Raw genomic sequence first — 11,489 nt, 5'->3', positions numbered from 1 at the left:
TAATTCACAGAATTTTGTCCTCTACAGCTAGATCAGATCATCTTTTTGGATGCCACATGATGAATTCAACGACTTTTAGTAAGATTTCATAAGTTTGTAAGATTAGGCTTACTCATTCCTTCTTCAACCTATAACTCAAATCAGTTCAGAAAATTTACAAAACCCTGGATTATAAATTAAAAAATAATAATAATAATAATAATTTAAGTTGTGCTGGAGTAACATCGAAATTGACATTGTTTGGGACATTGGTGTGCACATAAGCATAGATGCTTTTCACTTGTATCTCGATGAAAACAATCTATAATTTTATAAATACATCCACGTCAGCAATGTCCAAAAACGATGTCAATTTCAATGTTATTTCAGTATTTTCTTCATTTTTATGATAATTAGTAAGAAAATTATCCCTTTTCTGATAATTTTCCCAAAAAGAAATTGGCAAGTCCAATCAGTCTTTCATACCTATAAATAAAATAAATGGATTACGATTAAAGTAAGAGAAGACAAAAAAAAAAGAAAGAAATCTTATCTTAATTTAGGTAAAGGTTTGATTCATTTTGATATAAATATTAAAAAGAAATCATTCTTTGGTTCAATATAAGCCCTGGAGATGAAGACAAAACAAAGAAAATAAACTCCTTCATCAGGGGCTAAGGTCATGCTTAAAGAAAAATCAATAATGATTGATGCAGTGTGACTTAAGTGTCATTTTGCTTTCCAACAAATATATCATTTATACTTTTGGAATGATAAAAGCTAAATCTAATGAAAAAAGTGCCTATATACACACCAATTTTTATTTATAAGTCACCAATTAATTAATCATATATTACACACATAATTAGATTAAATAAATTGGATTAAAGAGAACGAAGTCATACAAGTCTCTAATGATAGAAAGGGAGGGAACAAGATAATGGAAGGAACAACCACCTTCATCATTGCAAATTATTTAATTTGGAAAAATAGATACATATTATTATTATATAAGTAAATGTTGGTATCTAAGTAGAAGTTCTCCTACTTTAAACTTTTACTTATTACACTTCAAATTGAAAATAAAGAAAATAAGTAAATATTGAGAATACGGAGAAGTTGGATTGCAAATAGTTCAATATTTTTTTTTTTCAAGATTTCTATTTTTTGGGTTTTTGATTTTATAGGAGCCTAATCATAATTGTAAACAATTAATGAAATTGTTTGAGGGTGTGTTATGATATATTGTAATCCTAAGATAATAATTTGAGCCAAACCTTGGTAATGTTTGAATGATGTCTTCTAATATTTAATTAGGGTGTGGTAAATTTTTTTAGAAATTGGGGTGTAATAAGTAAGAGTTGAGATGCCAATAGCAACATTTTACTTAAATGCATCACTAGTATTTGAAAGAATTTTGATAATATGATGCCGTTTTTTACGCACATCCTTGACGCCCCTTTCTCTCTCTTGCCCATACTGAAAAAAAGAAAACTTTTTGATTTGATTACCTTGTGACATTTAAAAACATGATCCGATGCAATGGAGTTGTAGAGGACATAATTATGTGAACTTAAAAAAAAAAAAAATTAATTTTCACCATTGAATTTTATTTTTAAATTTGGGTGCTCGGTGGCCGTCCATTTTCAACACCTTGGATCAAACTCAAAAGATAATATTTTTTGAATATTAATATTTTCATGAAATCTAAAAAGGTTGTGTCGTTGGATTGTCAATGTGATAATCAATGTGGTCAAACGATCATTTTTTAGATTTGAAATCGAAAAAAAATAAATCTGTGGACAGCGGGCAAGAGAGAGAAGCTTTCTCTATTATTGATGTCATTTGGGCCACATGTCAAACATTTATTGGGTTATGAGCAAACACGTCAAGAGGCATTAGAGGCGTATGCCAAAAACGATGTCATATTATCAACACTCTATTTGAAATTAACTAAACTTTTTGGGGAGCGATCGATTGACAATCTAAGGATGACAAAACAGAATCGAAACTTTTGTCCTATGTGGGTTAAAAATTTCAGATTTAACTAATTTTTGTGAGGATGATATTTATGGTGAAGAGATCATCTTCACCAAAACTCATACCAATTTGAAACTTCTAACCCCATTAAAATTATTTTAGAATTTTGAACTGTTAATATTTATCAAAAATTTGTAAATCACTTTCGATGGACTTAAAAGTTTCAGATTGGACTAATTTGGATGAGGATGATCTCCTCATTATAGATGACGAGATCATCCTCACAAACAATCAGCCAAATCCCAAATTTTTAAGTCATATATGTCAAATTTTATCAACCAACTTTATCATCCTAAGATTGTGAGCCAAATGCTCCCCAAACGTTCTAATCCACTAAGAGACATGTTAGAGTCACCTCAAGCTGAAATCTCACATGTCACTTCTTGACGTGAAAGTGGATGGAAATCATGGATGATTCTTCACTTGTATCTCAATGAAAAGCATCTATGGTTCCTATACACTTTCATGACAAGAAGTGTGATATGTGATTCCCCATGAGATCACTTCAGCATTATTCATCGACTAAACGTTGGGGGCTGGCTTAAGCAAAGGCAAAAGCAAAATTATTAAAGTTAAAAAAAAAAAAAAAAAAAAAAAAAAAAAAAAAACTCTCTCTTGTGCTTCAACCGATCCATCATCTTCCCCACTTTGAAGGCCCACCAAATAGAAAAACATAACAATACAATCCCAATCCTTGTCGCACTAATGTATTCTCATGTTCTTCACTTATTACGTTACTCAATACTCACACGGTCACACCCTCGTTCACGGCTTCACCTTAACACCTATTTCATTGTCTTTGCATTTTCCTTTCAACTTTTACCCCCAAAAAAACCCATTGATTTCCCTTATATTTTAGCTTACAAACCCATCTCTCTCTCTCGGACGAGTTTTCCGATACGTTCGAGGCGTCTCGTTCAAAAATCATGCTCTGAATTCCTTGATCTCATTTAAGAGACAAAACTCATGAAAGTTAGAAGCTTGTGGCTTTGTTATTTTAGCAAAACCCATGGATTTCGGGCCTTAGATAACACTGAGTTGTAGAAGATTTTGAATTTCAGGGATAGAGATGATTCAGTTATTGTTTTTGGTTCTCTTTGTGGAGGGATTTGTGGCATTTCTTCTAATGGTGGAGATCGGACCGTTGAGAGATCTTGTGATGAAGGGTTTGGACCAGATGAAGATGGGAAAGGGTCCAGCGACAGTGAAAACCATTGCGTGCACGCTGTCGATCATCCTTGCGTCCAGCATCGCTAGCATTATCAAGATCCAGAACAAGGGAGCTAAGCTCGGAACCCTCACACCTATGGATCAGGTCCTATGGAGGACTCACTTGCTTGAAGCGTCCCTCATGGGTTCGTATCTTCATCATCGATTCTTTATATATTTTATTTATATTATATATCCCGGATAGGATCATATCCGATACTATTGATTTTCTATTGAAACTATGAAAAATGACATATGCTCCGAAAATACCTAGGTGTTGATGAAATGGAAAGTTTAAGTCTTAATGTAAGGATCATAACATACCCCCACACTTCACGATCGATGCCCTCGTTGACCTACTTTATGGCAATACTATGGGCGAGCACCATAGTCTCTTGGCCTTCTTTTCAAGTAGTACGTATCCCTTTTTTTTTTTCATACGCCACCCCTTCCCAGACTAATTACGGTGGCCTACTATGGGGACCCCTTCCGTAGCCCATACTATAGTGAGTCCCCTCCGTCCCCTCCTTTTTTTTTTTTCTCCAGAACCCCTTCCACATCCCATACCATAGTGAGTCCCCTCCCCCTTTTTTAACCTAAGGATCATAACATACCCCCATGCTTCACAACCGATGCCCTCGTTGGCCCACTTTATGGCGATACTATGAGCGAGCCCCACAATCTCTAGTCCTTCTTTTCAAGTATCAGTTATCCCTTTTCATTTTTTTTTTCCATAAGCCACCCCTTCCCAGACTAATCAATGTGGCCTACTATCGTAGACCCCTTCCATATCCCCTACTATGGTGAGTCCCCCCCCCCCCCCCCCCCCCCCCCCTCCCTCTTTTTTTTTTTTTCAGAACCCCTTCCATATCTCATATTATAGTAAGCCCCTCTTTCCTCCTCTGGAACCCTTCCATATCCCATACTATGGTGAGTCCCAACCCCTCCTTCCATATCCCATACTATGTGGAGGCTCCCCCCCTCCCTTTCCCAAACCCCTTTCATATCCCATAGAGGAATCCTTTTTTTTTTTCTTTTTAGATTCCCTTCCATATTCCATTTTATGGAGAAGTCCCTTCTTTTTTTTTCCGTAATCACCTCCTGTGACTTGAACCCTGGACATGGGGTTGGCTTTGATACCAATGTTAAGTCCCAAATCAATGCTCTGAAAATACCTAGGTGTTTATGGAGTGGAAAGTTTAAGTCTTAACCTAAGGATCTTAACATCATCTCTCTTTGGGGTCGTAACATACTACTATAATCCAAATTGACTACTACTATGGCCCATATACCCTTCTTTTCGGTCCCCTCAAGTTACTCCTTCCACTAATGCCCTGTGCCACATAATGATGATTTTCACCCTGGTACCTTTCTTTCGGGGCTCTCGAGTAGCATAGCACTTTCCCTAAGTCGTTCCTTCTGATTGTTAAACTCAAGACGTGGTCCTGATTTTTTGATGCCAAATGATATGGTTCCAGTCAATACACTAAAAATATCTAGGTGTTAGTGGTGCACAAAGTTAAGCCAATATCTCTTTGGGGTCATAACAATGATATAATCGTGTAGACATTTCTGATGAAATCAGTACATAACCTTTTGTGCTAGCTAAGAGAGTTTAAATTCTATATTGAGAGAGTCTAATCTTGGGAAAATTAAGTTAGAAACCAAAATCAATATAGATGCACAAGATTACATTGTATTTGAATGCACAATAGGATTCCATAGAGCTGATTAATCCGTGATGGGGTTGCATGGACCAAGTCAATATATGGTTGAAGCATTGATTAAGATTTAATTTTGGATCTTATGGGTCAGTTCATGGAAGTGGCGTGGGTTATTTTTAAGCTAAAGTTGAGAGTTTGGATACTTGGAAGCTTGTTGAAGGGTTAAGGTTGGGAGGGTTAGGTCATAAGGAATTTGCTTCAGTTGGGCTATAAAGGGGTAACATTTTAGGATTGGGGGAGTTTGTTTCATGATGTTTTGCAACTTCTAGTTAGGTTTATTTTCTCATTTATTCAGTATGTTCAATCATTTTCAATCCTTTCTACCTAGTAGGTCTTCACTATATCATATTGTATCTTTGTTGTCTTCTTGTTCTTACTTTTTATAAATTATATTTATGGAAAACTATTAAAAAGGAGCCAAACTTCTCATTAATTATCAAAAAGATACTTTTTTAAAATTACTATACATGAATTAAAACGTTGGACTGTCCAGCGTTTTCATAACTCTCTGGATAGTCCAGCATTTTACATTGCATTTTAAATTTAAATACTGAAAATGCACATCTGCATATTCATAATAATCTAAAACGTATGACTGAAAATAGCTTTTAATAAAACTCACTTATCAAAATATATATATATATTTATAGGGGACGGTTCAGCAGCCCTAAAGTTTGCCAAGTTTGGTGCCAAACATTTTTCAAAATATCGGTTAGAAGCTTTGGAATGAGCTGATTTTTTGTGAGGATGATCTCTATGACGAGGAGATCATCCTCACCAAAAATCAGCCTATTCCAAAACTTCTAACCCCATCAAAAGTGATTTACAAAAATTGGACGGTACACGATTCTTCAACTTGTAAACTAGGGTTAGAAGTTTCAAAATGAGCTGATTTTTTGTGAGGATGATCTCTTCACCGTAGAGATCATCCTCACAAAAAATCAGCCTATTCCAAAACTTCTAACCCCATCAAAAGTGATTTACAAAAAATGTTTGGCACCAAACTTGGCAAACTTTAGGGCTGCCAAACCACTCCCATATATATATATATATGGGAAATGTTCAGTAACAAACATTTTGACAAACATTTTGGCAAAACATTTTTCAAAACATGGGTTAGAGGTTTTGGAATGGGCTGATTTTTGGCGAGGATGATCTCTACGGTGAGGAGATCATCCTCACCAAAAATCAGCCTATTCCAAAACTTCTAACCCCATCAAAAGTGATTTACAAAAATTGGACAGTCCACGATTCTTCAATTTGTAAACTAAGGTTAGAAATTTCAAAATGAGCTGATTTTTGGAGAGGATGATCTCCTCATCATAGAGATCATCCTCACAAAAAATCAGCTCATTCCAAAACTTCTAACCCATGTTTTGAAAAATGTTTGGCAAACTTTAGGGCTGCTGAACCGCTCCCATATATATATATTATATATATATATATATATATATATTCATAAAATAGCCAAAAACGCTGGACTGTCCGGTGAGTTAATATTGGATAGTCCTGTGATTTAAGTCAAATTTTGTAATTTTTAATAAAAAAAATATTTTTTTGATAATTAATGAAAAAACTGGCCCCCTTTCTTTTTTGATAATTTTTGTTATTTTTGTCTATCAAAAAGATGAACTAGAAGGGACACATGGATTTGGAGGTTTAGGATCAAGCATATGGGACAAAAATGAAAATGGACTCACGTGACCATGAAGAGTAAGGGCTCTTGGGGATTGAGAAAAAGGAGAAAAAATGCCAAGAAGTATAAGGAACAATAAGAGAAGTAACCAATGATACTTTAAGTGGTATCTCATCACTTTGTGGGACACATGAGGCAGTGCAACACTCTGGTTCTACTATGTTACATCCCTGAATAATTAAGCAACATATTCTCAAAATAATTTTTCCACTTATGCTAATTATAAGATAATTATGTGTGTTATATAGATTTAGGGATATAAAATGCATAATTATTAGATAATTATGCTAATTATAACATCTCTTCCCCTTGTCAAACTGTCTTCACTATCCGAAAAAATAAAATAAAACCCACCATAGTTAAATGATAGTAAAGATCCTAGTGGAACTTGGATTCATCCTAAATTTAGTTTCATGTAAGCTTCATAGCTATAAATGTGTTCCAATTGGTTGCCTTAGATACTAGTAAAAACGTGAACAACTTCTAGGAAGGCTAGCAGTCTACCATCTCAATCTCATTTGCATTTCAAGTACTACTAGGCATCTCCTATCCTCACAAGTCACAAATATAATGGACCTGAAATCTATGTAACAAATCCAAAAGCTACCTTTGAGGCTAAAGTTAAGAACTATTTGTTGGAAGTTTATACTTTTAACAACTTTTTTAGATTTTCAATTCTTGCTGCTGCAAATTCATTATATAAAATTTCATCAGTTTTGTTGGATAGCTCACTAGTTGTGGATGTGACAATAACTCATCCATCCTTTTTGAAAGATTGTAGCTTTGCTTTTAGTTTGGGGTGCTAGGCAAAAAATTCTCTATTCATATTGGATACCGTACTTCCAAGGCATTCTTGTGGTTTCTCTTGTCTATGGTTGTGCCGATAGAGAATATAATTTCCCCAAATAAGATTACCCACCTAGTTGTTATACTTCCATCTGATTTATTTATTTATTATTTTTAAATTTATCATTTGTGTATATGGAATATTTGGATCTCTCTCTTTGTTATCTGGACTCCCACAATATGAAAAATCCAGTTTGTCAATTTCTCAATGAACAACTCTTCCAACTTCATGCTATCTTTCCTGAGATTTCAACTCTTCTTTTCTCTTATTCCTTTCTCTCTGAAAAATGGTCATTATGTCACTTAACTATTTTCCTTCCATGTTTTTGTAATTTTGATCTCTAATTTGATAAAGGAAAACTTCCCAAATAGGAAATCTGAATACTATCAAAGTTCACCATTTTTCTAAATTTTTTCTCTTTATTTGGAGATGGTTTCAATGGAGATGTCAGCTTTTTGTGATATGTTGGTGTGTTTGGAAATGGAGGAATAGTTGCACTTTTGAGGATAATTCCGGAATAGAGGTGGTTGTCATAGAGAAGGTTAAAGCTACCCTATGTCGTTGGTCATTGGCTACTCTACGATAGTGCCCCCTTACTAAAAGAGTTTAAAAGGATTAGATTTATTCATTTCTTATCAAATTGGGAATCTATGATTTTGATGATTTTTTGGCTTAAATTTACAGTTCTTTAGTAGGATTTTCTCCTCATTATCAATATCTACCAAGTAATCCTGTAAATTCATAACTATTAGATTGTTCAATCTTCAACAAACAAGTACTTGATTTCCTTGGAATCCTCTTATTAGGTTATTATGATTAGAGAAAAGAATGCCGCACTTTGATTTATCCTATGGTACCCATGTTTTTATGTGAAACCAATGGAAATTGATCTAAATTTACTAAATTTAAGATGTTGAGAAGGTGAACACAAGTTATTTGTACCAATAAGAAGGCCAAAATATGATTAGTATCAAATAATGTATCTCATTTCACCAATAAGAGTTTAGTGAGGTTATCTTGGATATCAAAAAAATGATGTTTTATTAGTCCAAGAATTTTGAGGAATTCAAAGGGTTTCTTCGAGGACATAGTGTTCACATGGGATTTTGTCATGGAGTGAAGAGTTTGGTGTGCAGATACTCTGGTTGCCCCCCTTCTTAGCGGGGTAGTTCTGTTTTCTACTTGTTTCTATCTCTTTGGAGCTTACTCCATGGTAGGTCTCAACCTCTGCCAAAGTTCCCTTGTTTGTCGTACCTTTTTTTTTTTTTCAACTTTCTTAATGCAATCTTTTTATTTACGGAAAAAAAAAAGATCTGTGACCATATTATGTACTGTTCTTATTTCGTTCATTCCATCGGTATGCAACTAGGTACCTGTAATTGAGATCCGTTTGCCAAAACCCAGCGGTCTTTATGTGGAACCTCCATGAACAATCGGCATTTTGTTTTTTGTTTTTTTTAATTTTTTAATTTTTTAATTTTTTAATTTTTTAATTTTTATTTTTTTTATGGTTTTTCCGCTTCTCACTGCTGCTCTTTCCACACCTCCGGATATCTGGTGCCAAATCTTCGCCTGTTTCCCTATATTGAAAAGAAAAAAAAAATCAATTCAAGACTGTCACCAGCTTTGTCAACATCTTCTCCTAGGTTTCATAAGGAGAGTTGAAAGGCCGAAATCACTTCAAACTGACAAAGAATGGGCCTCTAGGATCAAAACTTTTACATGGCTACACTAGAAAATTCGACGGGCCAAGGCCCACAAATTTTGGAAACCGAATTTCGACGGCCTAGGCAGGGGCGGAGCCAGGATTTTGCCTATGTGGGGGCAACCAAGAGTAGAAATATTTTTGTGGGGATAACAAAGAGTGAAACAAAATAGTTGTGGGGGCAATTAAGAGTGGAAATGTTTTTTGTAGGTGCAACAGTGGCAGAATTTTTTATCCGCCGCTAAAATGTTTTGCAATCGCTTACTGATCAAAAAGCTTTGAAAATTCTTGTGGGGGCAAGTGCCCCCACAGCCCCCAATGTAAATCCGGCCCTGGGCTTAGGGCCGTTGAAATTTTTGATGTTCCCCAGATTTGACGTATTGAGTGAAACTTGGAAGACTAATAGTGAATTTTGTTCTTGCAGGCTATTCCCTATTTCTCGGATTTGTAATTGATAGCTTACACCACTCTCTTCAAAGACTCATTTTGTTGAAGACTACAGTTGTAACTTCCAAACAAGAAGTTGCGAAACTTCAGAAAGAGTTACTGCAAATCAAAGAGAAGGAAGAAAAAACTTCCAAGGAAATAATATCCCTCAAGGAAGAAATCTCCAATCTAGCAGAGAATTTAAAGAATCTGAAACTGGAATCTGAAGGGAAGGATAAACGAATAGACTCTGCGGAAGCTCATGTAGTGGCCCTTCAAAAGCAAGCAGAGGACTTACTTCTTGAGTACGACCGTTTGTTAGAAGACAACCAAAATCTTCAGTTCCAAACTCTTGGAGTTAGGAATTGAGACTTTGTGGATCTCCAACTATCCAAATGATGGCATTTAGCTTTCATCCCCTTTAAGCTCGGTTGCACCAAATTATGTTCAAAATTTTGTAATTCTACCTCTTTTTTTCCAAATGGTTTCGCCAATTTGATCTGATATTGAATTAGAGGAAAAAATCAACTGAGATTGGAGGGAAGAAAATGGTCATTTTCCAAACAGATCAGGCATTATTATGCCATTCTTAAAATGTACGTTTCGATGGGGGGATGAGGAGTACAATTGGGGATTAATTGTCTTTGTATCTTTCATATATTAGTGATCAAAAGTGTTAATTACTTTGCAATTAAACTGTTGGTTTCTTATTTGGAGAAGTTTGAAGCTTATTTCTCTCATATTTGCATAGGTGTATTGTATTTTGAAGGCAGTTAAACTGTTCGTTTCATCTCGTAGTTCATATTGTTTAAGGTGAAATAGATCTTTTAACTTAATTTACAATTATTTATTAATTTGTATTTATTTTCAAAGTAATTATAAACCTTTTCTTATGAATTAAAGTGGTTTAGAAGATTATTAATCACAAAATCATAATTATTATTTTTATCAGGAAGCCTATTTTTAATGAGTTGAGTAACTCGATGCTGGTGGGATTTGAATCCAGGTCTCTCGAAAGACTTTACTAGCTAAGTTCTAAGCTAGCTGCCATCTACCTCGAAGATCATAATTTTATTTAGATAATAAATATTTTAATTATTTATTTTAATAAAAATACAAAAAATTGATTGGCTCTGTCCAGATTTTGAAAATATTGCCCTAAGATCAAGCCATGACTTGGGCAAGAAATCTCGATCTCCGAGGAGTCGAGATTTGAAACCATGCCATCATCACCTTTATGTGGTGCTACTCTAACTCGGGAGTGGTTTTCATTAGGGGTGCACATTGGATTGGGTAAATCCGAGATCCGAACCAATCTGAAGCTTTTGGATTGGATTGGTTCGGATTAAACACACCCACGGTTCGGGTACGGATCGAAGAAAAAAAATCTGATTAATTTGGTTCGGTTCTGGATTAGGATATGATAGAATCGAACCAATCTGAAAACTGTACCAATTATATATATATATATATTATATATATATGGGTCAGGTTCAAGGGCCATGTGAGAAAACATGTAAGAAAACTTTCGTTTTTCAAAATAAGGGTTAGAGGTTTTGGATTGAGCTGATTTTTTGCAAGGATGGTCACTATGATGAGAAGATCATCCTCACAAAAAATCAGCTTAATCAGAAACCTCTAAATCCATCAAAAGTGATTTACAATTAGTGATAAAAATTGAAAAAAAATCGACGGTCCACATTCTAAATCACTTTTAATGGGGTTAGAAGTTTCAGATTGGGCTGATTTTTTTTTTTGGATGATCTTCCCATCATAGAGATCATCCTCACAAAAAATCAGCTCAATCTAAAATTTCTAACCCATATTTTAAAATTTTATTTACCGCCGAAAGTTTTCTTACAT

At 34.7% G+C, this 11,489-nt stretch overlaps 1 protein-coding gene across 1 annotated transcript; it reads left to right on the top strand.

Annotated features, from left to right (window-relative positions):
* Nucleotides 1-2,745: 2,745 nt before the first annotated feature.
* Nucleotides 2,746-10,366, top strand: LOC147382617 (uncharacterized). Its single transcript, XM_086429004.1, has 2 exons — nucleotides 2,746-3,374; nucleotides 9,625-10,366. The coding sequence occupies exons 1-2, from the start codon at nucleotides 3,089-3,091 to the stop codon at nucleotides 9,993-9,995; spliced, it is 657 nt and encodes a 218-aa protein (XP_086285130.1). The 5' UTR covers nucleotides 2,746-3,088; the 3' UTR covers nucleotides 9,996-10,366.
* The last annotated feature ends 1,123 nt before the right edge of the window (nucleotides 10,367-11,489 follow it).

This window comes from Akebia trifoliata, chromosome 16, assembly GCF_017979445.1.
Source record: "Akebia trifoliata isolate Shusen 1 chromosome 16, ASM1797944v1, whole genome shotgun sequence".
Classification (NCBI taxonomy): Eukaryota; Viridiplantae; Streptophyta; class Magnoliopsida; order Ranunculales; family Lardizabalaceae; genus Akebia; species Akebia trifoliata.
This window is presented reverse-complemented; position numbering and strand designations above follow the sequence as displayed.